Here is a 26,863-nt window from a genome sequence, read left to right as displayed (position 1 = left end):
GTTCACTTTTCATCAAGATAAGAATTGAAAGAAAGAAAAAGAAAGAAAGGAAAGAAAGAAGGAAGGAAGGAAGGAAGGAAGGAAGGAAGGAAGGAAGGAAGGAAGGAGGAAGGAAGGAAGGAAGGAAAGAAAGAAAGAAAAAGAAAGGGAGAAAAACTTAAGAGCCCTAAGAAAGGGGTTGGGTGAGGCATGACTTGAATCCAGGGGGGTCTCTGTCACAAACAGAGGGTTCAGGACTCCCTCCCTCAACATTGTTGGGGTGGTATGATTCTTTTCTGCCATGTATGTGGGAGAGTGAAGAAGAAATTCCATTGGAATCAGAGACAAATAACATCATCACCCATGAGTCATTAAGGGCTGTGAGGATGAGAGGGGTGAGCTAGCGGTACTGGGGTAGGATGAAGAAACAGGTAGAGAAGGCACAGACGAAGTGAGCTGTAGGGCCACCCGCAACATAATCATAACAACAACAGCAACAACAATAATGATACTGACTCATGAACTCCCACTCTGCTAGACATCAACTAGGGGCTTTATATCTAACTGTATTAATCAGGGTTCTTTCTGTTTCAAGTGGTCAAAAACCCAAATCAAACAGGTATGTGCAAAAAAGGAAATGAATGCCCGTGTAATTGAAAAGTTCCGTGGGCCCAGCTTCAGGCACAGTTGGATCCAGGGACTCAAAAGATGTCACCAGGACTTTGTAACAAAATCTCTTGCCTCTGATTTGCTCTGAAAATGAGACTGTCCATTGTCTCCCTAAATCCATTCACCTTCTTCTATTGTAATGGAAACACTGATTTTTAGCTGGCTACCCAGAGTAAAAACCACATTTCCAGTCTCCCTTGCAGCAAAATGTGGTCATATGACAAAGTCTTAGCCAATGAGATGTAAAGGGAAAGGATGTGGGTAAATTCCAGGCTCTGCCCTTGAAGAGAAGGGTTGTGTCCTCTCCTTCTCCCTTTTCTGCCTCCTGGTGGTTAGAATGAAGACGTGGAGTGGATCATCTTGGAATAGGTGGTTCATACCCTCTGAATAACTGAGCCACAAACTGGAAGGAGTGTGGCCCTCTGAGACCAGGAAGCAGCCATATTGTATTGCTGCTACTTGGATTGTTACAAAAGAGAGAACTAAATGCCTATCTTATTTAAGCCATCACATTATGGTTTGGGTCTCTATTACAGTAGCCAAAAGAACATTTAAATGACTACTGCCCCACTCCAAGTCAGCCTCACCCTCGTTGGGGCAGTGCCAGGCTTACATCCCACCAGCTCCACCTTCCCATGCAAGGAAAATCCCTTCATCCCATCAGCTCCAGCAAAAGTCCCAGAGCAGAAGCTGACTGGACCAGCGTGTCTTGTAGCCACCCCTGAGCCAATCACTGTGTTCAGGGGGAATGTGATATGTTCATTGGCCAGGCCTGGGTCCTGTGCTCATTCTGTCAGCTGGCAGTGACATTTCAAATCACAGGAATGGAGTCTGGGAGGGCATGTAAATAGAAATTACATTTGCTGTTACTAGGAAAAGGGAGAATTCTGGTGAACATGCAGAAAAAAAAAAAAATCCCTAGGGTTCTAAACATTGTCCCTGGAACAATAATGGGGGATGCCCAGGCATTGTCTGGAGTGGGAGAGGAGCTAGAAGAATCTAGGTATCATGTAGGGCCTCATGAAAAACAGAGTTAAGCACACAGCACGCTACTTTACAGGATTTTTTTTTTTCTCTAAGTATTAAGACATTAAGACCAATCAGGACTTCCTTGGTGGCACAGTGGTTAAGAATCCACCTGCCAATGCAGGGGAAATGGGTTTGAGCCCTGGTCCGGGAAGATCCCACATGCCGCGGAGCAATTAAGCCCGTGCGCCACAACTACTGAGACTGCGCTCTAGAGCCCCCGAGCCACAACTACTGAGCCTGCGTGCTGCAACTACTGAAGCCCGCGCGCCTAGAGCCCATGCTCCACAACAAGAAAAACCACCACAATGAGAAGCCCAAGCACGGCAATGAAGAGCAGCCCTCACTCGCTGCAACTAGAGAAAGCCTGCATGCAGCAACGAAGACCCAACGCAGCCAAAAAAATAATAATAATAAAAAATAAATATAAAAAATTTTAATTAAAAAAAAAGACCAACCAGATGTAAATAACAGCAGCCTTCTTAAGTTAGTTTAAGCAAATAATTGCTATCCTTACTGAGTGCTTACAATGCACCAGGCATGTTCTCAGAAGTTGACATAATCTATCTCATAATCTTCACAATAGCCTTATGGGGGGGGGAGGGGTGCACTATTATCATTCCCATTTTATACATGAAAAACTGAGAGTAGGGAGGGTTAAGTAACTTATCCAAGGTGGCATGGTAAGTGGCAAGGTTGGGGTTCAAACCTGAATGGTCTGCAATACATCAGAACACATGCACTTACCAACAGGGCTAGTTTGCCTCTCATAATCACAGTTTACAGTTTCTCTCCCTCTTTCTCTCTCTCTCTCTCTCTCACAAACACACACACACTCAATCCAAATGCCAATTTCCCGAGGAAGAGATTCTCATTGACTTCTGTTTTTTGTTTGTTTTTTGTCCCCACTGCCCAGCTTGTGGGATCTGAGTTCCCCTGCCAGCGACAGAACCCGTGCCGCCTGCAGGGGAAGCATGGAGTCCTAACCACTGGACCACCAGGGAATTCCCCGACTTCTGTTTTTAAAAGTGCAGGACAGGACTTCCCTGGTGGCGCAGTGGTTGAGAATCCGCCTGCCAATGCAGGGGACACAGGTTTGAGCCCTGGACCGGGAAGATCCCACGTGCCGCGGAGCAACTAAGCCCCCGAGCCACAACTACTGAGCCCAAATGGCACAACTACTGAAGCCTGCTCACCTAGAGCCCAGTGCTCCGCAACTAGAGAAGCCACCGCGATGAGAAGCCCACGCACCGCAACGAAGAGTAGCCCCGCTCACCGCAAGGAGAGAAAGCCTGCGTGCATCAACAAAGACCCAACACAGCCAAAAATACATAAATAAATTTTTTTTTTTTTAAAGTGCAGAAGTACTCAGGAACAGCTCTATCCAGTGGCTAACACAAAGTCAACTGTTTCTCTACATCTCTCAGCTTGGTTTTTCACTAATCTTTTACTCCACAAATATTTCCTGACCTCCTACTGTATGGCAGGCCCTGTTCTAGGTGCTGGGGATACAGAAATGAATAAAACGGACTAGTGAAGGTGGTGAATCAATAACAAAGCATCAAATACGTATTAGATATAATAAGTACAGGGAATGCAAAATGCTACTACTACTACTACTACTACTACTAAGCCGTTTAAGGGCTGATGGGGAGTGTGGGGCTAGAGGGTTGCTATTTTATTTATTTATTTATTTATTTTTACTTTTGGCTGTGTTGGGTCTTCGTTGCTGCATGCGGGCTTTCTCTACTTGCAGTGAGCGGGGGCTACTCTCCATTGCGGTGGGCGGGCTTCGCATTGCAGTGGCTTCTAGGCGCATGGACTTCAGTAGTTGTGGCACGTGGGCTCAGTAGTTGTGGCTCGCGGGCTCTAGAGCTCAGGCTCAGTAGTTGTGGCGCACGGGCTTACTTGCTCTGCGGCATGTGGGATCTTCCCAGACCAGGGATCGAACGTGTGTTTCCTGCACTGGCAGACGGATTCTTAACCACTGCGCCACCAGGGAAGTCCCGGAATGGAGCTCTTTGATTGGCTAATCTGGGGCAGGCTGCCGCAATGAGGTAAGTATCACCACCACCCCCTCCGCCTTCCCCAGGCATGTACCTCTGTGGGGAGGCTGTTTACCCCAGTTTAAGCTCAGCCCACGTGAAAAGCTTTTATACTTTGTTCTATACTTTCCAGATTATTAAAAGAACTGCACACTCCTTGTAAAATAAAATCCCAATAGTGTACAAATGTAAGCAGAAAAAAAAATCCAAAAAAATCACAAATGAAAACTCACACTCCAGAATATGTGTAATTTTACAAATGCAGGCTCTTTCGCACATACTGTCTGGCAGCACTGCCCAACACTGTGCAAACACTCAACCGCTACTCACTATTACGATTATTATTTTCCTACCCAGACTGGGAAGAGATGTTGATTAGCCTGATAATATCAGTAGCTTACATTTTTGGAATGTTTGCTATGTGCCAAGTCGGATTTTACAGATGAAAAGGCTGAAGCTCAGATAAGGTGAGTCACCTGTCCAGGGTCACACAGCAAGAAAGTGGGTCCTATGCAGAAACCAGAGCTGCTCCCGCCACCCCCCCACCCCACCCCCAAGGGGCCCCCGGGCCCTGGAGGGCCTCTGCCCTCTCTAGCCAGGCCCGGCAGGGCGGCTGCCTCCCTCTTATCTCAGCCCAGGCTGCCTGCTGGTCCCGCCCCCTCGGGGGAGCTGCCACTTGGAGGCGCCTGGCCGGGAAGGCCTGGTCAGCTGTGTCCGGCGGAGGCAGCTGCTGACCCAGCTGTGGACTGTGCCTGGGGCGGAGGAAGGGGGGGCAGGAGCCCTGGGCCTCCCGTGGCAGGGGCTGCATCATGTATCCTCTCGGGGCACTCCTCTGGCCTGGAGTTGGCTTCCTCTGTCTCCTACTCGCTGGGGCAACCTGGGCTCCCCCACCCAACCCACCGGACCCCAAGTTTGAAAGCAAAGGTAAGGGTGGAGCTGAGTGTGGACCCCCGCACTAGGTCCTGGAGGGCAATGCTGGGGCCTGAACTTCCAGCTTGGGTCCTGGGGGCCATGCCAGGTTCTGAACCCGAGTCTGTGTCCTGGAGCCCAAGCTGGTGTCTGAACCCTAGACTGGGACCTGATATGGCATACTGCGGGTCTGTATCCCCAGACTGCTTTCTGCGGGAGAAGCTAGAGAGGGGCGTAAGAGTCCTGTTTTATCTTCTCAAGGAGTCTGGGACATGCTAAACACTAAATGGGGCAGGGGTGGTGCTGGTTCTAGGCCCTGTAGTCTAGAGTCCCCAAGGGGAGGGGACCTAGCCGACCCTCCAGTGGGGGAGGGAGGCTAAAACCAGGGTCCGAGTCAGAGGGGCCGGGCCGCAGGCGTCTGTAAACACTGTTTGCATGCGGGCGCCATATCCCTGGGTCCGCGGGGTTGAGGGAGCGGGGGCGGGGGGCACGGTTGGCGCTATCGGGCAGCCGGGAGCCTGCCGGGGCTGATAGGGGACCCCGCCTCCTGCACACACACTCACCCGCACGCACGTCCCGGGCTGGGGCGGGGCCGGCAGCGGGAGGCGGAGGCCTTGAATGCTGCGCTCAGCTCAGCCGGTCGCGGGGTGGGCGGGCGTCTGTGGGGAGACAGTAAGACATGCAACCTACGCGTGAGAGTTCGGGGGGCAGCACTTCTGCAGACCCCTCGAAGGGCCCCGCTGGGGTAGACAGAGGGGCGGGGCTTTTTTCTTATCGGTCCGCACAGGCGGCAGGAGGGAGGGGAGGATGCTGTGGCCCGAGGACGGGGCTCGGGTCCCCTGACCCCCTCCCCTGGCCCCCATCCCCAGCGGCCCTGCTGACAGCCCGCGAGCCTGAAGAGTTTCTGTGCTTCACCGAGAGGTTGGAGGATTTGGTGTGTTTCTGGGAGGAAGCGGCAAGCGCCGGGGTCGGCCCAGACAACTACAGCTTCTCCTACCAGCTCGAGTGAGTCCGACGGGGCAGGTGGAGCGCCCCACAGGTGGAGGGGGCGGGCGGGCCGAGCAGCGCTCCCCGGAGCTCGCACCTTGGGACTTCTGGTGCCAGGGGCCGGATGGCACCTCTGCTGGTAGTCACTACTGGGAAGCCCACGGGGTCAGGGCTGACACGCTGCCTAGTGGTCGGGGCTGGAACACTCCCGTGATCACTGCTGGAGTGCGACCCCAAACTTCAGGGCTGGGACAACACCGCTCCAAAGCAGGACTAAGGCGTCGCGTACGTCGGGGCTGGGACGCCCCCTGGTGGTAGTGTCCAGAACTCGCCCTCGGTCCCGGCAATGCCTCCCAACTTGCTCCCTACCCTCGCTGGTTCCTGGGCGAACAGGGGTGAGCCGTGGAAGCCGTGCCGCCTGCATCAGGCGCCCACCACCCGCGGCTTGGTGCGTTTCTGGTGCTCGCTGCCTACAGCCGACACGTCGAGCTTCGTGCCCCTAGAGCTGAGCGTCACTGCGGCCTCCTCGGGCGCTTCACGCTACCGCCGAATCATCCACATCAACGAAGTGGGTAAGAGCGCTGGGAATGGGAGAGTGGTCGGGAGGGAGTCCCAGTCTCCGCCCACCTGAGCAACCCCTCTCCACAGTGCTCCTAGACCCTCCCGCTGGGCTGCTGGCGCGGCGGGCAGACGAGGGCGGCCATGTGGTACTGCGCTGGCTCCCACCGCCTGGGGCACCCATGGCAAGCCTCATCCGCTATGAGGTGAACATCTCGGCAGAGAACGCCGCTGGTGGCGCGCAGAGGGTGAGGCTCGCTCCTATGGCCTAGCCCCAAGGGCTCCAGAGTCGACAGGCCCTCTAGGTCCCACCCAGACGGTCACCACGGCCCCGCCCCCATGGCCTCGCCCCTCCACCTCCCGCGCAAGACAGCTCCACGTCCACCGACTTGTCCCCTTTCCCAATGTCCCCTTTCCCCAGCCCAGCTGGACTCAATCCCACTTAACCCTTGTCCCAAACCCTAGACTTCTTCAGGGCCCGCCCCCTCTGTGCTCTGGCCCCGCAGTTAAATTGCCCGAGCCCGCCCTCTTCTACCTGGGGCCCCATGCTGATTGGCCCCGACTCTTCCTGGGCCCGGCCTCCTGCTTTCATTGCCCGCCTCCCCATGCTTGGGCTCGGTTCTTCCTTTCTCTGATTGGCTCGGTCCCTCAGGGCCCACCCTCACAAACCCTCCTTTGCCCGCCCCGCCCCTATTGGCGACACCTCTCACCTGGGCCCCGCCTCCAGGTGGAGATCCTCGACGGCCGCACTGAGTGCGTGCTGAGTAACCTGCGGGGCGGAACGCGCTACACCTTCAGGATACGCGCGCGTATGGCCGAGCCGAGCTTCGGTGGCTTCTGGAGCGCCTGGTCCGAGCCTGTGTCGCTGCTGACGGCTAGTGGTGAGGCCCCAGGCAGGGGTGTAGGAGGGGCTGGGCGGAGCATGGGGCAAGCTCACCGCCCTGACCTCCTCCCTGCTCCCCAGACTTGGACCCCCTCATCCTGACGCTCTCCCTCGTGCTCGTGCTCATTCTGCTGTTGCTGGCCGTGCTAACCCTGCTCTCCCACCGCCGGTGAGCGCCCCGCTCGGCACCTGGCTCAGATTCCTCCCCACCAACGTTCTCCTTTCCCTGTGGAAACCTAGGCTCAAAGAGGGGCAGGCACTTGCCCAGGGTCACACAATGAGGAGTCAGTGGCAGGACTGGCATGCAAGCCAGGTCAGACGCAGACTCTTACTTAAAATCCTCTGCTCTTGGGCATACTTTCACCTGGTTTTCCTCCTACCTCAGTGGCTGCCCCTTCTTGGATTCCTTTGTGAGTACTTTTTCCCAATTTCATCAACTTCTGTAAAATCAACCAGATGGGCTTACTGAAACGATTGAACCCCAAGTGCCTCCCACCCCTGTTGTCAAGCTCCTTAGATGCTTTACGATATGACCAGCCATCCTGAGGTTTTTGTAATTCCAAGTACAAACCATGTGTTTTCACACCCCCGAGGCTTGGCACATACTGTTCCTTCTGCCAGGAATGTCCTTCTTGCCATGTCTGCCAAGCAATCTCCTAGTTGTCTTTCAAGGCCCTGTTCATTTACTTGGTTGGAAAATACATACTGAATGCCAACTATCTGCTAGGCACTGGGGAGAAAGTGTAGAACAAACCAGACATATCCCTGACCTTGTGGATCTCATAGCTGAGTCACACAACAAATAAGGGAATCAACAGATATTTGATTATAAATTGTGATGAGTGATATCACAGAAATAAATGGGGTATGGGGCCATGACGGGATAGTCAGGGAAGGCCTCTGGGAGGTGACATCAGAGCAGAAACCTGAAGTCTGGTAGGAGGCAGCCACATGAAAAGCAGGGAGAAAACCCAGCAAGTGCAAAGGCCCTGCGGTGGGAATGAGCTTGGAACATTGAAGCAGTTGCAAGAAGAGCTGTATGGCTAGAGAAGAGTGTGTAAGGGGGGAAGTGGTGGATGATGAGATGGAGGTGACAGAGGTCAGACCATGCAGGGTCTTCTGCAGGGCTGTGGGGAGGAATTGGGATTTTATTCTGAATGCATTGGGGAACTATGGAAAGGAGTGAGGAAGGAAGTAACATAATGGACCTTCAGACAAGACTGGGTGGGTTTTAGAGGTAGCATATTGAACTCCTATGTGTCCTTCAAAACTTTGTTCCAGTTGCCCTTCTGTAGGGCCTGGCAGATGCTTTGGCCGAGCCCCTGTTCCTCAGCCCCACACACTCCTCTGCCTTCGTCATGATCACAGGGGGCTAGGAGTATCTTTGCTCTGTGACTGGTGCTGAGGGGGTGCTGGTGAACGTTCAGTGACACATGCCCAGGTATTCGTTTCTTTTGGCTTCACTAGGACTCTGAAGCAGAAGATATGGCCTGGCATCCCAAGCCCCGAGAGCGAGTTTGAGGGCCTCTTCACCACCCACAAGGGTAACTTCCAGGTAGGTGGCCTGGTTGTCCCCTCAGGGCCTGGGGTTTCCCTGCTCCTGTGGCCGAATCCCCGGTCTCTGAGCAGGCAGCTGCTGTTTCCCCAGCTGTGGCTGTACCAAACTGATGGCTGTCTGTGGTGGAGCCCCTGCACCCCCTTCACAGAGGACCCACCTGCCCCCCTGGAGGTCCTCTCTGAGCGCTGCTGGGGGGTGACACAGGCAGTGGAGCCAGGGGCAGATGATGAGGGGCCCCTGTTGGAGCCGGTGGGCAGCGAGCATGCCCAAGACAGCTACCTGGTGCTGGACAAGTGCTTGCTGCCCCGGAGCCCGCCCAGCGAGGACCTCCCACAGCCTGGAGGCGATCTGGACGCAGCAGCCATGGATGAAGGCTCAGAAGCATCCTCCTGCTCATCCGCTTTGGCCCTGAAGCCTGGCCCAGAGGGGGCCTCGGCTGCCAGCTTTGAGTACACCATCCTGGATCCCAGCTCCCAGCTCTTGCGCCCGAGGGCACTTCCCCCTGAGCTGCCCCCTACCCCACCCCACCTAAAGTACCTGTACCTCGTGGTGTCTGACTCTGGCATCTCAACTGACTACAGCTCGGGGGGTTCCCAGGAAGCCCAGAGGGGCTCATCCAATGGCCCCTACTCCAACCCTTATGAGAATAGCCTCATCCCAGCCCCCGAGCCTTCACCCCCGAGCTACGTGGCCTGCTCCTAGGACTCCAGCCCTCAGGTGCACGGGGACCCAGAATGACCTCAAGTGCTACTCCAGGCCCAAGATTTATCCGGCAGGGTCAGTGAGGCCTGCTGACCTTGGCTTTCTGCTCAATTCATCCTGGTCAGAAAGTCACAACCTTGCAGTATTTTTAAATGTACAGTCTTTTGTGTAGATATATAAATATATATACGTTTTCTGTCATGACTTCTATAAATACCTGTAAGCCCCATCTTTTCCCTGGGCCCAGGCCATAGGAGAAGCAGTAAAAGGCCTTGAGTTCAGTCTGAAATTCTGACCTGGCAATCTGAATAATAATAATAAAATGAGTTAAGTTAGTATGTTATGCTAGCTGCCCTAACAAAGCTGCCCTGAAACTGAGTGGCTTAACACATTAGATATTTTCTCTCTCATTTCTCAATTCAAACAGGTGGGCAGTTATCCCTGGGATGAGTCAGAAGCCCAGACTGTAGATTCACCATCCCCCAGGGCTACCCTGGGGTCTTTAGATGCATCCTCTGCGTCCCGCCAGCCAACAAGAGAAAGACAGCAGAAGATTCTGTGGTCTTTAGGGACCTAGCCTAGAGGTGGGCGCCATCTCTTCTTCACAAATTCTACTGGCCAGAAATGGTCATGTGACCCTAGCAAGAACCATGGACAGCTGGGAAATGTAGTTTAGCTGTGCACCCAAGAGAGAAAAGCTGTTTAATGAGCTGCTAGCTAGTCTCTGCCACTAATAATAATACCAATAACATTCATTCCTAGGGCTTTATTCTGAATCAGGCCCTGTCCTAAGACAGCACTCTGATGACACCAAATGTCATCAAGTGGCTCAATGGGAGTTCTGGTTTAACCACTTTTAAATAGTTTGACATAACCTAGGAAAGCTGAACGTGTGCATACCTTCTACTCCAGCAATGCCACTTCTAGGTATGTACCCTAAAAACCCTCACACACATGAACCAGGATATGTGTACAAGAGTGTTAATAGCAGTAAATAAGTCAATCTGATTAGTAAATTGGGGTATAGTCACCCAAAGAATTATACAAAGTACGGAAAAAGGAACGAATGAGAAAATGTGGCCGAATGTTTTTTGTTTTTTGGCTGCGCTGCATGGCATGTGGGATCTTAGTTCCCAGACCAGGGATCAAACCCGTGTCCCCTGCACTGGAAGCATGGAGTTTTAACCACTGGACCGCCAGGGAAGTCCCACGGCCGAATCTTAATAACAATGTTGAGCGGGAGAAGAAGGAAGTCTCAGATTACATTTATCATTAAACTCTTTACAAAGTTCAAAACAGCAAAATTAAACAATATGTTGACAATATGTACAGGCTAATGCTATATTTATGAGAGAAAAAGCACTTTATAATCTTTAGGTCTCTGAATTTGCATCTGTCCCTGAGGTAGGTATTCCAGCCATGGAAACTGAAGCATATAGAGAGGTTGTCACACTCCAAACCTCAAGGTTGGCCTCCAGAGCTTGAACCCTTGTTTAAGCTGGTGTCACCAGCCTGCGTGGGCCACGGAGTGACTGTCATCTCTCCATCTTGTCGGAAAGTCACCCGCCACTCTGCCCTGGGACCCAGCCCACCTGGCTCCAGGCAGGCTCGGAGGCAGTGCTGTCCTGGGCCTGGTGCATCGGGCTGCAGCCAGCACTGGGCAGGGAAATACCTCTGAAGCAGTGCCAACTGCAGGGCAGTCCCACTGTCTCCCTCCTCCTGGGTCTGGAGGGCCACAATGAGCCCACAGCCCCGGCCAGACCCAACCCGGTGGCTGAAGTGGGCAGCTGTGTCCAGAAGCAGGGCGGCCAGGTAGGCGGCTTCCTGGGACCCGGGGTCTTCCGCTAGGTACTCCTCCAGGCCATCGAGCAGCAGGAGGGAGGGGGCTGGCCCCCGGGTCTCATGGGCAGAGCACAGGAGCCGGAGGAGCTCACGGGTTGAGGGTGGGTACTGGAAGCGGATCTTCTAGAGAGAGGAAAAAAGGAAACGGCCAGATTCAGCACAGGAAGCCAGGCTCTCAGCTATAGCAGCCCTGCTTCCTTGCATACTTTCCTGGACGTGGCTCTCACTCCCCAGACTGCTGGTTCCAAAGTGAAACAGCTAGCTCAGAGTGGTCGAATATTCTTCTGTTCGCCACGCCCGCCCCCTCCCCCGCCCCGTTTTTTGTTTTTTGTTTTTTTAATTCTGCACTCATCACTTCCCGGCATTAGTTAAGAACAAGGTATATCGTTTTGTCAAATCTCTAGGGCAATCTTTCCACGGAAAACCAGCCCATAGCGTCCGACCCCAGCATTGACTCCAGCGGCCCAGAAACTCTTGTCCAGACCCGACCCGTGTTTAGCCCCGCCCCCTACTCGCCCCTGACTCCACTCTTTGGGCGCCACCCTTTGCTAATTCCGCCCCCTCATTGGATGGTTTCTCACTCAATCTTAACAAAGCTTCGCAAAGTCCCACCCCCGACTCGTTCTAGACTCCGTCCCATAATGGCTGCTCCGGCTTGCCCTTCCTTCGTCTCCGCCATTGGTCTGTCTCTGCCTGTCACTCAATCCTCCATCCGCCTCGCTACTGGCTGGTCCGCCTCTGGTCCCGCTCCGCCTCACCTGTAACCGCAAGGGATCGAGTGCAGCAGCTCTAGTCCCGCGGGGCAGGCTTTGCAGAGGCCTCCGAGTCAGGAAGAGGATGGGGCCTCGGCCTTCCCCTGCCGCCTCCAGGGCCGCCGCGAATAGCAGCGCTGTCTTTCCAGAGCCGGGACCGCCGAGCAGCAGCAAAGGCGGTTCGGCCTCAGCTGTGTTCTCCTCCCCGGGGCCAACCGCGCTGCCCCAGTTTAGCACCCGCCTCAGCGTCTCCGCCATTCGCAGCGTACCTCTGTCCAATCGGCGGCCCGTTCCTGCCCTTGATCCCGCCCAGGACGGGGTCTCATTGGTTACAGTGCACTTAGCTTCTCCATTGGTCCAATGATCTGTTCATCAACGCTAGATCGACGTTTCCTAGCTCCTCCCCCGGTGAAGGGGCAAATAACCTAGTCTGAGGAAGGAATGGAGGCCTTTGAGGGAGATAAGGCCCTTCCCTGGGTGAGTCCGCTGACGGAAGCAGCATGAATACTATTATTCTGAGCTAATAAGCTAATCAGACAATACAAGGGTTGAGAGTTGGAGGGAGTAGGCCCTAATCACTGACACATTACTTAAAGTCTCCTAGCCTCAGTTTGCTCACCTGTAAAATGGAGCACATGGGTATCTCAGAGGAATATTGTGATGCGTATGTGTGTGTTTCTGCTGATGTTACCCAGTGACAATGAAGAAGGGGTGAGATGGAGGAGCTATGTGCTTGTGTCTCTCTCTGTACCTGAGTACTTGCACAAATGGGGGGGGGGGTGGCGGCTGCAGGCTTGAGGACATTCGTGTGCAAAACATCCGGCAGACAGCAAAGCAGCTGTCTTTGAGGGTCTAAAAGAAGAAGAGTCTCAGCTGGCCTCCTCATTGGCCTGGGGGCTTCTGGAGTCCTGCTTGGGGTACAGTGGGAGGCAGGACCATAGAATAAAAAAAGGGCCAGGAGAGAAGAGGCAAAGATGAAGGGGCTGGGAGACTGAGGGAGAGCCACAGCACGACCTTGTTTGTCACGTTCACTTCGGTATCTCCAGTGCCCAGTCAGTGCCTAGGGCATTGCAGATTCTCAATACAGGTTCGCTAAAGGAATAAATGAAGAAAGGAAGGTAGAATTGATGGGAAACTGGGAAAGAAGGAGGAACAAGGTGAATGATCAAGTGATCACTGGTTGGGTCTCTTCACCTAGACTTCTCCCCAGAGCTGCCACTCACGCCCCTGTTGCCCTGGCAACTCTGTCTCCTGGTAACTTCAAAGTGGTGCTGTTGCCAGGAGACCCAGGGGCAGGGCCGAACTGAGATTTCCAGGGCTTTCTCTCTCCCTCTGGGGCCAGAACACAGCTCCACAACATCCCCCAATACACCCACTCACAAAGCCGGGTACCCCCACACCCCTCTACAAATACATACAGACACACACACACACACACACACACACGGCATCTCTGCATATATTTCACTTCCAGAATCCCCATCACTCACATGCTCACAGCCATTCCTATCCTGACAAAACGCATCCCATACACACTCTTCCCCACATTCATGCCCCCAGACCCTTTCCCTTGCACGCATACAAAAACACACTCTGATACAACCATACCATTGTCACTAGACACACACACACACACACACACAAGGCATGCTGTTACATTCCCCTGTCAAATGCACAACCTCAGCCCCATGGTTCACCTCACTTTGCAACACTCTAAATACACAAGCACCCAGGAGTGACACCCGTATCACACAGTTCCACACAGTTATATACATGGGAGTATGCCCAACACAGCCCCATTTCAAGTCCTTTGCACTTGCTGTTCCATTGCCTAGAGCACTCAGCTTCCAGATATCTATCCCTAATTGTTTTCATTCCATTCAGATCTCTGCTCAAATATCACCTACTTAGGCTTTCCCTGACCACCTGTGTAAAGTCACACACCCTTCACTCTTTAATTGCTTATTCATCTTTATTTCTCTTCAAATAACTTATCACTTCCAACCTTATGTATTTATTTTATTGCCTCTCTCCCCACTAGTATGTCAGCTCCACCAGGGTAGGGTCCCTCTTTCTTTCACTACTGGGTCCCCAGCTCCTAGAACAGTACCTGGCGCAGAGTAGGTGCTCCTAAGTGTAGCAGAGTGAGTATATTGGCAGAGATGCAGACATTAGGTGTATCTCTCATGCACACGGTACTTCTTTCCCTACCTTCTCAGGATCCCATCTTCATGTCCTGACAGAAGGACTCTTACCTTAGAGGGGCTCCCTGGAGGAGGCAGGACCGCAGGGTGAGGGGACAAGGAGGTGGAGAGCTCAGGGTCCATATGTGTTCCTCCCTGGTTTATCAGCATCCTCAAGTGATTCGTTCATTCATTTGGCAAACACTTATTGAGCACCTACTGTGTGCCCAGCCCTGACCTAGGAGGCACAGGTGTTCAGCGGTGAACAGACAACAAAATCTCTGTCCTGGTGGAACTGACATCCTAGCGAGGGAGGAGATAATGAAGAGTTTAAATGGTCTATGGGCAGATGATAAGTGTGTGCAAAAAAAGAAAAAAGAAAAGTTTGCACAGGGAAGGGAAGGGCCAGTTGTTTGTTTGGTTTTTGCAATTTTGTATAGGGTGGTAGGGGCAGGCCTCCCTGAGAAGGTAATACTTGAGGAAAGGCTTGAAGGAGTTGAGAGGGAACTGTGTAGCTATTGTAGGGGAAGAGCATTCCAGGTGGAGGCACCTTCAAGCGCAAAGGCCTGGGGGCACTGGGAGAACTTTGGTTTTTCCATAGAGTGCCATGAAGAGCCAACAGAGGGTTTGAGCACAGGAGGGTCATGGTCTAACTTACATTATAAGTCAGAGCTCAGTTTTTTTAATAAATTTATTTATTTTATTTATTTATTTTTGGCTGCATTGGATCTTCTTTGCTGTGCGCGGGCTCTCTCTAGCTTCGGCGAGCAGCGGCCACTCTTTGTTGCAGTGAGCGGGGTTCTCACTGCAGTGGCTTCTCTCGTTGCCGAGCACGGGCTCTGGGCACGTGGGGTCAGTAGTTGCAGCGCGTGGGCTCTAGAGAGCAGGCTCCGTAGTTGTGGTGAACGGGCTTAGTTGTTCCGCGTCATGTGGGATCTTCCTGGACCAGGGCTTGAACACATGTCCCCTGCATTGGCAGGTGGGTTCTTAACCAGTGAGCCACCAGGGAAGCCCGGAGCTCAGTTTTGATCGAGTTGAGCTTCAGAGGCTGTGAGACTTACTGGGGCATGTTGAGAAGGCTTTTTTTTTAATTAGAGAATCTTTTTTTAAAAAATAAATTTATTTTATTTATTTATTTATTTTTGGCTGCACTGGGTCTTCGTTGCTGCACATGGGCTTTCTCTAGTGGCGGCGAGTGGGGGCTACTCTTCGTTGCACTTCGCAGGCTTCTCATTGTGGTGGCTTCTCTTGTTGTGGAGCACGGGCTCTAGGTGCGTGGGCTTCAGTAGTTGTGGCACACGGGCTCAGTAGTTGTGGCTCGTGGGCTCTAGAGCACAGGCTCAGTAGTTGTGGCACACAGGCTTAGTTGCTCCGCGGCATGTGGGATCTTCCCGGACCAGGGCTTGAACCCGCGCCCCTGCAGTGGAAGCATGGAGTCTTAACCACTGGACCACCAGGGGAGCCCTTGAGAAGGCTTTTGGGGTTTTTTTGTTATTTATTTATTTATTATTTATTTATTTATTTATTTATTTATTTATTTATTTATTTATTTATTTATTTTTGGCTGTGTTGGGTCTTCGTTTCTGTGCAAGGGCTTTCTCTAGTTGCGGCGAGCGGGGGCCACTCTTCATCGCGGTGTGCGGGCCTCTCACTGTCGCGGCCTCTCTTGTTGCAGAGCACAAGCTCCAGACGCGCAGGTTCAGTAGTTGTGGCTCACGGGCCCAGTTGCTCCACGGCATGTGGGGTCCCCCCAGACCAGGGCTTGAACCCGTGTCCCCGGCATCGGCAGGCAGACTCTCAACCACTGCGCCACCAGGGAAGCCCCTCGAGAAGCCTTTTGAATAAGCAAGCACATCTTAGTCTGGATTTTCTTTTTTTTTTTTAATGTTTATTTATTTATTTATTTTGGCTGTACTGGGTCTTAGTTGCAGCACGCGGGATCTTCGTTGTGGCATGTGGGATCTTTAGTTGCGGCATGTGGACTTCTTAGTTGTGGCATGCAGACTCTTAATTGCGGCATGCATGCAGGATCTAGTTCCCCGACCAGGGATCGAACCCGGCCTCCCTGCATTGGGAGCATGGAGTCTTACCCACTGGACCACCAGGGAAGTCCCTTAGTCTGGATTTTCTACCTAAAATTATCCACCCTGGGATGGGGGTGTGTGCAAGGCCAGGGCTGCTGTCTCCACCCTCTCTAGCGGGCCCAGACACTTTGTGTCTGGCAGCCCCGCCTTTACCCTTTCTTGGCCTCCGCTTAACATCAGGACCAGAGACAGCGCCAAGTGGGTTGCGGTAGGGCGCTGTCCATTGTGCTGAAGTTTTGCTTCTTTCCTGCCCGCGTGGAGGCAGCTGTGAGTCTGGAGGGACCACGGGCCTAAGGGATGCAAGCCCTGGAAATAGAAGCTCTGGGCGGTGAAGCAGGGGGCTCCATGATTCTGTTCCTCCTCTGCCTGCAGCCCTCTCATGCGTCCACCTCATTCCCTGCAGCCCTCAATCCACCCCACCACCTCCTCCCCCTCCTCTCCCCTCTGTCTCCCTGTCGCTTGCTCAGCTCCAACCGCACAGGTGTCCTCACTGTTCCCCGAACACAGCCGGCACGTTGCCACTTCAGGGCCTTCATTCTTGCTGTTCCCTCTGCCTGGAACGCTCCCCCCGCTCCACACGGCGGGTACGTGCATGGCTCCCTTCCCTGCCTCCTTCACACCTCATCTCCGGTGCCAACTCCTCAGAAAGAACTTCCCTGACCACCCTCTTTAAATTGCAAGCTGTGTCCCCATCCCAGAGTTGTCCCATTGTCTTCTCTAGCTTGAGTTTTCTCTATCACTTATCAATCTAACATATCAGCGATCTCAATCCCTGACCTAAATCCTTGATCCTACAGTTTAGAATTGAGAATTTTTCAGATTTTCGAAAGGTTCTACGGTGTAAATACTATGCACTGAATAACACCCCTAGTTGGACCTGGGATAACATTCTAAGTCGAACACTTTATCTGCAGGAAAAGAATAGAATAGTCACATAAAGTTACATAAAGAAAAGCTATAATAACCTATGTCAGTTCAGGTCAGGTTTTGCCACAAATGAGAAACAAATTTTGGTTTCCAGAACTTCTTGAAATTTGGAATTGTGGTTTTGTGTATAGCTTACTTATCTTGTTTATTGTCTCTCAGGTGTTAGAAAGTGAGCTCCATGAGGGCAGGATTTTGTGTCTGTTCTGCTCACTGCTGCAGCCCCTGTGCCTAAAAACAGCACCTGGCACGCGGCGGGGGGGGGGGGGTGCTCTATAGTGTTTGCTGAATGAATAAATGGATGGATGGATGAATAAACGAGAAAGAAAGGAAAGCAGACTCCCCTTTCCTCGTTTCTGGATGACTCCGTGCCCTGAATGGCCTGTCTGAAGTCCCTAAGAGCCACAGTGTGTGTAGGGGGGGGAGGTGGTCTGTGGCTCCGTGTCCCTCCTACCTTCCCTGGTCTCTGCTGGGTCCTCAGGGATTGGTTCCCAGCAGAACCTCATAATCAGAACCCCTGCTCAAATCCATGTAGTCAGGGATTCAGCTTGGAGGTTCCTACAGCCTTCAGCATCCCCTTCTATTAGAACCCTTAGGGTCCCCTCACCCGATTCCCTGTGCCCTCTGCACCCTGGCCGTGGTCAGAAACAGACCAGCCGCCTGGGGAAGGCAGTCATTATGAGGCCCCTCACCGTGTGTTTGTGTGCCTTACGTGCGGCTTGTAGGGCTGTTCGAATTTGACATGAAGAAACAAGGGCACAGAGAGGTTAATTAACTTTCCTGAGGCCACACAACCAGGAAATGCTGAGCCAGGATTTAAAGCCAAGTCACGGACCCCACAGCCCCATGCTACCTCTCCACAATCGCCCTGTGACAATACACTCACACCCAGCCTCACTGACACCTAGACCCAAAATTAAAGTCCTCCACACCCTGCCACCTGGGGGAGGAAGGCAGGTGGCCAAACTTCTGTTACAAACAGGTCTTTATTAAAGATGAGGAGGGGGCAGGAAAAGGGGGCAGTGTCTCCCCTGCCCACTGCCTTTGGCTGCCTGGGGTGGGGAGCCCTCTTTGCTCCACCTGTGCCCCTATGATGGCACATGTGTACAAGGCTGAGGCATGGGAGGCAGTGTGAAGAACAGGGGTGGGTTCTAAGAAAAAAAACTCCTTCCCCACAGCCCTAATAAATAACAGAAGGATTTGGGGTGACCTGGGCACAGGCAAGGAAGGATGCAGCACCCTGAACTCCAAAACCTCTGAACTGGGGCAAGCCCTGCATAAGTTGGGAGTTAGGAGGGACTGGGTGAGAGATTGCACATGAGGGAGGGGCTGAGAGAGGAAGGGGTACCCCAAGGACCCTGCCACGGGGGAGCCTGCCCCCCACCCTCCAGTTGGACTCTCTGATTCTGAGGAGAGAGGACCCGATGACAAAGCATGACCCCATCTCCCTCCTCTCCTTTGCACGTGCTTAGACACGGGCGGTCCCCCATTGACTGGAATCATACCCACCCACCCTAGAAATTCTGAGAACCAAGGACTCCTATTCATTGTTCAGACGCTGAACACTGGCTAGAGTTGCCCTCTTGCCTGAGGATTCTAAGAAATGATGGGGAGGCTCCTATTGGCTGGAGTGAACTCCTTTTGGCCAGAATTCTGAGAACTGGGGGACTCCCGTTGGCTGGGCAGTGGCCAGTAGAGTCAGGCTTTGGCCCTTAAAAGGGCAATCCTAGGAGGCAAGGACCTATCTCCCAATTATGCCCACTTGGATGTCCCAGAGGGCAAGAGAGGCAGGGGGTCCCCTGGACGTCCTTCCAGCCATCCTCTGATGTCTGGGCCTGGCTGGATTGGGGACAAGGGCTTTGGCACTCACACAGCACACGCACACACACGCGTGGCAGGGAAGAAATGGGGACTGGGCAGATTCTGGGTGGGTGTTGGGCCTCACAGCAGGTGGTCACGGCTGGCAAACAGGTAAGGGCTGAAGTTGTCCCGGTGGAAGGGGGAGGGATAGAGTCCACTAAGGGTGTACAGGTCCCGCAGAAGGGGTGTGGGCAGCAGCAGCTTCCGGCCACGGCCACCACCCCCGCCTGGCCCCCCAAGCCCAGGGGAGGAGGGCGAGGGGCCCTGGCTGGGGGTTGGTGCTGGCAGGGGCAGGGGCAGAGGCAAGGGTGTTGGCTCAGACCTCAGTCGAGGGCGGGGCACACGGGGTGATGAACACATGGCTGGAGCCCTGGAGGACACGCAGCTGGGGATCAGGTGGCCACGGTGGGCGCAGTTCTGCGGCTCTAGGGATCAGAAGTCAGGGGGTTAGAAAGCTTGGGAGGGGTTATGAGAGCACAGGTGAGACCTCTGTGTCAGTGACCGCCGTCTGGAAGTCCCCCCGTTTATCCTCCCACTCCCTCGACACTCACTGGATGGGGTGAGCCGTGCCGGTGTCGAATGCGGCCTGCAGGCCTCGGGTTCCTGAGACAAAGAGGCAGAGGGAAGGGGCTAGCGGCCCCCTGGGCCCCACTGGCCAGAGCCACAAGGGGCTCATCGGGCAGAGAGCCCAATGGAAAAGACAACAAGTTTTCAGGATTAACCATGTTCCCTTGGGGGGGGGGCCCGCCCTTGCATCCTGTGGGACGGTCCCCGCAGGACCTAGGTCCACAGAGATGAGTGATCCCTCTACCTCTCCATGGCCCTGAGACCCCCACTGCCTGCCTGACTTCCTGCCTCCTTTGTCCTCCTCCACCCACCACCCTCTCCAGCCGGGAGCAGCCCCCGGCCCCCCTTACCTGGGCCACACTTAACTTTTCGAGGCGGCTGTCCATGGTGGGGGCTTGGCCCAGGGCCTCCCAAGGGGAGAGCCTTCGGCCAGAGGGTGGCCGGCTCTGGAAGTTGTGCACGACACAGGTGACCTGTGACAGAGGGAGGGGACATGCTGAGGCCTGAGGCCAATAAGGTAAATTACCATTCCCCATTTTTCAGATAAGGATACTGAGGCTCAGGATTTCAAAAACAGCTAACACTTTTATGGTGCTTACTATGTGCCAAACACTGCTCTTTCCACTTTACTAAGAAATAGGTACTATTATTACTTATTCCACACGGGGAGGCAAGTAAGGCCGAGTTGTGTAAGAGGATCTGATCCTGTCCTTATTTAAACCTTTGGTATTTTGGACATTATGGGTTTTTGCATTAATTTTGATTTTTAAAAATGTTTCATTAAAAAATTATTTATCTGCTTTACTGAGTGTTTTGGCTCCTCCTTAAATTTTGTGCTCAAAGCGAGTGCCTCACTCGCCTTACCTCGGTCCCAGTGCCGTTATCTCAGTTCACAGATGAGAATGTCCAAGCTAGGTAAGGTTAAGGGACTCGCCCAAGGTACAGAGTCCACACCCTTCACCGTCATGCAGTCCTGCCTCTTGGGTCAGGGATCGATGGCAAGGGGGCTCACCAGAAAGGTGGCGATCGCCGCCCCTGTCAGGAAGCCGGCCAGCACGTCAGACCAGTGGTTGCGGTACTCAGCCACGCGGACCACGCCCACCAGGAAGGCGGGGCACAGCAGGGCCAGGCAGAGTGAGGGTTTGACCAGGCGGGAGCCCTTCACGCGGAACACGAGCGTCACGTACATCTGCAGGAGCCGGATGGGTCAGAGGAGACATGGCAGCAGCAGTTCCCAAACCCAAGCGGACACTGCATTCAGGGATAGGGGGTGTGGCCAGAATCCTGAGAAGCCGCAATGGGACTGGAGGCACCGGCCAGGGGCTCCAGGGAACAGAGCCCGGGGGACAGGAGTTCAGGGGATGGAGTCATGGACCCCCAGTGGGCCTTTGCAGGGATGGGGGGGTGTGTGGCCTGAGCACCAAAGAACAGTGGATAGGGTCTGGGGCCCAGGTGTCTGGGGGACCTGGGCCCCAGGTCCAGGTGGGATGGGGAAGGATGCTTGCTGGCTTAGGGTGTGGCCACAAAGTCAGAGGGTGGAGTCAGGGCTCAAGTGACAGGTCCAGGAGCTCCAGGAGGTGGAGTCCCCAAACCCCTGGGGACCAATGACGGGGTTAGAAGCACAGTCCCCAATGCCAGAAAAAGGAATCAAAGCAACAGAGGGTGCGACCAGGGAAAGACAGGGGACAGAGTCAGGAAGTTCCAGTGAAGTCGAGTCAGGAGCGTGGCCAGGCCAATAAAGGGCGAAGACAAACTGGAGGGCAAGGGCTCCAGGGGATGGAGTTGAAAGCCCATTACCGAGTCACCCAGCCAATATCCAGGACCTGTAGCATGGCGGAGACTTGGCTAGGCTTCAGGGTGCTGAGCCAATAGCCTCCTTTGGGTGTGGCATTAGTGGGTCAGGAGGCGTGGCCAGACACCAAGGGGGGCGTGGCCAGGGTCCAAGGGGAGGAGTGGGAGCCTCCGCCCTAGGGACGGTGTCACAGTGATGCGTGGCCTCACTCGGGGAGGGATTGCAGGCTCCAGCCCAGACGGTCTCCTGCCCGCTGGCCGCCCCGCTACTGCCGTGCCCCCGTTTCGGGGCTCACCGCTGTGTAGGCGACGGCGTAGGCGCAAAGGGCAGCGTCCTTGCAGGGGAAAGCGCGGCGCGCAGCGGCCACAAGGCTGGGGCTGCCAGCACAGGCACCCCGGTCAGTGACGAAACGGTCGGGCCCTGGCCGGTCCGGTGAGGGTGGCGGGCAGCCCAGGGCCGTGTAGTTGGGGCGGCACACGGACAGGAAGTGCGGCGTCGGGTTGCCGGTCACCACCTGCCCTGCGTTGGCGAAGATGGTCGTGGTGAAGAGGCCGAAAGAGTAGACCCCTGGGGTGGGGTAGGAAAGGGGGTTCATGCCAGGGCCCAGCAGCCGTCCTCCTGTGAGCCCCCTTACGGCTCATATAGGCCCCTGTCTCCTTGTTCCTGTGACTGACATTAAAGCATAGCTGGGACTCCCCCTAACACCATACCCCCATAATAACTGGGCCATGTTCCTCTTCCCTTGGGACCACCATGATGGCATTCTGGGCCTCTGGCCTCTGTCCCTCTGGGATTACCAATATGCCAGGAGTGGGCCCTCCTCTGGAATCCATTATAGCTGGGCTGGGACCCCTCAACAGCATTACATCAGGATTGGGCCCATGCCAGGGACCTCCTAGGACCACCGTGATGGCATTTCTGGGGCTCCCATACCTGCCCCTGGACTCGCTATTACTGATCTGATCGCTTTTCTCCTGGAGCACCACTCAGCCAGGGCTGGATCTCCAGCCCTCTGCCACAGGGACCACCATTTTGGATGAGCTCTGCCCTACCCCAAGGCCACCAGCTGTGGCTGGGACCATATTCAAAGCGCAGCCAGCGTTCTCATCTCCCTGCCCCCAGGGCCCCCTGGTGTCTGTCCTGTGCTTTTTCTGCCTGAGACTCTCCTTGTGGCAATTTGGGGCCCCCCTCTTATAGTTGTCATCATGGTTGGCTTAGGCCCCACCCATGTCTCTAGAACCTCCACCATGACTGACCTCAGCCCGCAGCCCTCTTGCTCCATGAAGTCACCATCATGGCAATTCTAGGCCTTCCCCCCTGGAATTCTTATTATATCTGAGCCTGGCCCACAGCCCTTTTGCATGTCTGACCCCTGACCGAGTCACTCACCCAGGAAGCGGACCAGCCTCCGCAGCGGGGGGCTGAAGCGGCAGCAGGCCCCGGACACGATGGTGCTCTCCCCAATGACTGGGATGGCTGACGGTGGTGCAGGGAAAAAGGCACGTGCCAGCTCCCCAAGCAGGATCTGTGGGCAAGACCAAGGCGTGGTCTTCCTGGCCTTCAAGCCCAGCCCTCCACCCATCTCCACCTGGCCCTCCTGCCTCCTGGAAGGCCCTTCCCACAGTCTGAGCCAGGTTACCCCCAGTCTCACCGTGAGGGTGGGCCCAGCGGTGACCAGGGCGTAGATGAGGGCTGGGGGTGCTCTGCTGGCAGCCTCAGGCCCTGGGTAGGGCTTGGCATAGGTACTGTCATAGCAGAAGAAGCCCTGGGTGTGCACGGGGAAGGTGTCCGTGAACTCCAGGCGGTAAGCAAGCAGGACCACGATGCCCAGCAGCACCGACTGCCGCCCAGCCAGGGTCGGGAGAGAGACAGAGTAAGAACAGAGAGGGTCAGGCCTGAGCTGGGCCACGGAGATGGAGACACAGAGATGGAGACAGAGACAAGGGGGAGAGATAGAGAGAGAGATGAAGAGGAGAGAGGAGATGGGACTGGGAAGAGGGAGAGAGGACAGGGCCAGAGCTCAGAGAGAGAGAGAGAGAGAGATAGGGGGTAGTGGAGGAACAGACCAACAGAGAAAGAAAGAATACTACTGATAGAAATACTAGAGTTACCACAGGTGTAACTCTTATGGTGGGCAGGGCGGCATACTAAACCTCTTCCATGAATTAATCCATTTTACTTTCATAACAGCCCTAGGAGAGAGGGACTCTAATTATGCCCATTTGACAGATGAGGAAACTGAGGCTTGGGAGGGTATGTGAGGTGCCCAGAGTCCCACAGTAAGGATGGGCAGAGCTGGGTTGAACCCCGGATTGCCACTTCCGAAGGTGCCTCCTCCCCCTTGAGGGTCTGGGCAGGGGAGGTACTGTGCTCCTCACCTCCACGAAGACAAAGCAGGGAATGATGGAGAAACTCCTCTTCAGCTGAGGTCTCCCTCCCGCCATGGTGAAGGCCGGGCCTGTGGAGGAGGGGAGGGAGTGGCACTGCCAGGGTGGGGCCTAAGGGGAGGCTCAGGTCACCTGCTTGTGGAGTCTTCTGGCCACAACCTGGCCCCCATCCCTGGCCCCTCGGACTACAGCCAAGGAGCCCTGGCTCCGCCCCCTGAGTCTTCTGGCCACGCCTCCGCATATGCAGGTCTTGCCCTGCCCCTGCCCATTGGAGGCACCAGCCTCCCCTGACACAACCTGCTCAGCTCAGCCTCTGCTGGGGTCCCCACAGATTGTATAGTGGTCTTCTCCCCCCACAGCCTACACAGGAGATTCTGACCCCATACCTTTTAGGAGGGCCTGGCCTCCTTAGCATGTGGGACCCATGCCCTTGGCCTTTAGCAGAGACTTCTCCAGCTAATGTGGACCCCTCCCCCACAAAGAAGGGTCCTCACCCCCACTAGTTTTTAGGAGACCCCATACTCTTTCCCCACATGCTTTACAGGAGACCCCATGTTCCCTGTCACCCACCCCCACCAAGCCCCTCTCCCTATACCACTTCCCTCATGGCCCTCAGGGGCCTCCCTCTCCTGTCCCCATGGGCTGTGCCTGACTGGTTTGGGCTGATGGCCAGGCCCTCCTTCTCTCCCAGCTGCCTCTCCCTCTCTCCCTCCTTCCCCTTCCTCCCAGCCCGTCTGCCTCCCTGTATCACGAGAGGGCTATCTCCCCCTCAACGTGCTCTCCCCTTCCCCCAGTCTAACCTCAGTCCCCAGCACCTGCTTGACCCATTCTCCCAGCCTAACCTCACCTGTGAAAGGGCCCTATGACTTCCTGCAGGCCGCTGCCACGCCCACAGACTCACAGCCACTCCTGGCGGCCAGCAGGGCAGGGATGGTCACCCCCATTGCACAGATTTGGAAACTGAGGCCCAGGCAGGTAAGGGTAGGCACTCTGGGTCCAGTGCCCCATCCACGTGGCTTGCTCTGCAATGTGACATGTGGGGGTGAGGGTCACCAGAGAGCCCAGATGCCCAAGATGCCCACCTAGCCACGGCCCCCTCACCTTCTTAGAGACACAAACACACACCGGCACCCCCAGAGTACACAAGTCAGCCAGAGCTTCCATCCCAAACACCACACACACATTCATTCATCCCACCAGCGAGGATCAAGGGCCTGCTGGGTTCCAGGCCCTGTGCTGGGTGCCAGCCTTGTGGTGAACAAGACACGCTCGCTCATTCAGACAGGTGCCCAACACCCACTACACACATAACTGCACACACACAGCACAGTGTGCACACGGCCTGTCACAGACACCCACACAGATCAAACAAATCCCCCCCCACACGGTCACTGGGACACAACAGGAGGTCCTTCACACACCTCACAGCCCCACACACAGCCCTCACTCCACCACCATCAGGGACAGACTCGAGGCTGCCAACACACTTAAGAGCCGCATCAAAAAAAGAGTCACCACACACAGTGGGGGGGGGGTCACAGAACTGGTCACAGCGTCACACCCCCAATTACAAGGCACAGGATGACACACATTAACAGTCTCTCGTCCACACTGACAGTCCTAGGAGCCCCCTGTGCCATCCACAACCGCAGCCACATGGCCACACGAGGGCACAGACATGGACCGTGGCACAGACTGACACACAGAGCCACACAGGAGAGGCTCATGATCACAGCCACACACTGGAACACGATAACGCCCCCCCCCACCATCAGAAGGAACACACAACTGCAGCCACACAATGACAGTCACATGCACACAACCATACAGACACCGAGCCAGCCACACAATCACTGTGACAGCAGTCACACGGCCACTCAAAGGCGACCCCAACAACACAGCCACCACACACTCACCATCAGAGTGATACCCACGGCGACAGCCGCAAATGACAGCCACAGGAGACAGTCATAGAGACACCACACAGACACCCCTGAAGCCACACACTCACTCATACAGCCACACACTGACACGTAACGACAACCACACAATCACCGTCAGCCTCACCGGGGTCCCCTCCCCACCTTCCCCTCCCCCAGCCCGGTCCCCAAGCCTCAGCTCGCAGCCTCCCCTCCCCCTCCCCGCGCTGGACCCGCAGGGGACCCGATCCACAGGAACCGAACCCTGGCCAGACAGACCGAGGGTCGGAAGCAGGAGAGAAGGGGTACAGGGGGCTCCCCAAGGCCCTCCCCCTCACCGGGTCTAGACTGCCGCCGCCTGAGCCCCGGCTCCACCTAGACGGCCCCGGCGCGGCGGGACTGACAGACAGACGGCCGGCCAGCGAGCGAACGCAGAGATGAAGACGCCGTCGGCCGGCCGGGCCGCGCCGCGCCGCGCCGCGCAGCGCAGACTCCGCGGCGGGGAGAGGGGCGGGGCCTCCGGGAGCATTATTTGCATAACCCGTGAGGCGGGGCCTCGCGGAGTCTCATTAGCGTGATCCGGGGCGGGGCCTCTGTTGCTCTTTGGGGCAGGGCGTTTTAGAATAGTTTCGGGAGGGAACGAAGGCTGGAGGTTGAGAGGGAGGACCCTGGTGGGTGCTGAGAGGAAGAGGAGAGTGAGGTGTCAGAGCGTGACCCCGGGCCGAAACCCTGGGCGGAGATGAGAATGATCCCCCCCACACACACACACCCTGGAGTGCTGCTCAACCCCCCTCACCCCTGAGGCTCGAGGCCCTAGAGTAGCCCCCTGAGGATATGGCGAGGCCATCAAAGGAGTTCTGCAGCAGGTGCACAGCGGACCTGGGGGGAGAGGGGGATCTGGGGGCCCCGGGGGACTCTGGACTGCTCAGAGCTGGGGCAGGGAGGCCATGGTGGGGGCAGGGGCAGAGATGAGTCCTGGGAGGAGAGGGACTCAGGTGGGTTCCAGGTTCTGGTGGTCGCTGCTTGATCTTATTAGGAGGAACGCAGGGCAGATGAGGGTCAGGGGCCTCAATTTCCCCATTTGGGCAGTAGGGACAGCAGACCAGATCGCCAAGGGCCTATCTGGCCACTCGTATCTGGACAGACTTACCCCTGACCTTGTCATATACTAAATCCAGCCTCACCCTGTCCCCTGACCCTAGGCCCACATATCCCGAACAGTCCCTGGGGTCTCCAC

General features: G+C 55.2%; 3 protein-coding genes across 15 annotated transcripts; 1 reads left to right on the top strand and 2 right to left on the bottom strand.

The window, feature by feature from the left end:
* Positions 1-45: 45 nt before the first annotated feature.
* On the top strand, positions 46-10,465 carry EPOR (erythropoietin receptor). 4 transcript variants are annotated; one of them, XM_082454460.1, is made up of 8 exons: positions 46-4,643; positions 5,498-5,633; positions 6,009-6,187; positions 6,264-6,421; positions 6,901-7,054; positions 7,138-7,225; positions 8,524-8,611; positions 8,705-10,465. In XM_082454460.1, the coding sequence occupies exons 1-8, from the start codon at positions 4,529-4,531 to the stop codon at positions 9,314-9,316; spliced, it is 1,530 nt and encodes a 509-aa protein (XP_082310586.1). In that variant the 5' UTR covers positions 46-4,528; the 3' UTR covers positions 9,317-10,465. The 4 variants fall into 4 exon arrangements, with proteins under 4 accessions (XP_082310586.1, XP_082310583.1, XP_082310585.1 ...); XM_082454457.1 differs by having other exon boundaries at positions 8,524-10,465; XM_082454459.1 differs by lacking the exon at positions 46-4,643 and having other exon boundaries at positions 5,260-5,633; positions 6,273-6,421.
* Positions 10,466-10,565: 100 nt separating this feature from the next.
* SWSAP1 (SWIM-type zinc finger 7 associated protein 1) lies at positions 10,566-12,199 on the bottom strand. The gene is made up of 2 exons (XM_082454473.1): positions 11,917-12,199; positions 10,566-11,281 (listed from the first exon to the last, which is right to left on the bottom strand). Exons 1-2 carry the CDS (start codon positions 12,166-12,168, stop codon positions 10,778-10,780), a joined length of 756 nt encoding a protein of 251 aa, XP_082310599.1. The 5' UTR covers positions 12,169-12,199; the 3' UTR covers positions 10,566-10,777.
* Positions 12,200-18,068: 5,869 nt separating this feature from the next.
* Positions 18,069-26,811, bottom strand: PLPPR2 (phospholipid phosphatase related 2). Of its 10 annotated transcripts, none has more exons than XM_082453327.1 (10): positions 25,965-26,811; positions 24,609-24,729; positions 23,699-23,778; positions 22,972-23,160; positions 22,710-22,845; positions 21,616-21,887; positions 20,541-20,717; positions 19,879-20,001; positions 19,513-19,564; positions 18,069-19,386 (listed from the first exon to the last, which is right to left on the bottom strand). In XM_082453327.1, the coding sequence occupies exons 2-10, from the start codon at positions 24,649-24,651 to the stop codon at positions 19,043-19,045; spliced, it is 1,416 nt and encodes a 471-aa protein (XP_082309453.1). In that variant the 5' UTR covers positions 24,652-24,729; positions 25,965-26,811; the 3' UTR covers positions 18,069-19,042. The 10 variants fall into 10 exon arrangements, with proteins under 10 accessions (XP_082309453.1, XP_082309455.1, XP_082309457.1 ...); XM_082453329.1 differs by having other exon boundaries at positions 21,616-21,839; XM_082453331.1 differs by having other exon boundaries at positions 22,972-23,085.
* Positions 26,812-26,863: the final 52 nt, after the last annotated feature.

This window comes from Balaenoptera physalus (assembly GCF_965194825.1).
Source record: "Balaenoptera physalus genome assembly, chromosome: 3".
NCBI classification, from domain to species: Eukaryota; Metazoa; Chordata; class Mammalia; order Artiodactyla; family Balaenopteridae; genus Balaenoptera; species Balaenoptera physalus.
Note: the sequence above shows the minus strand (reverse complement) of the source record. Positions and strands in the feature narration are given on the sequence as shown.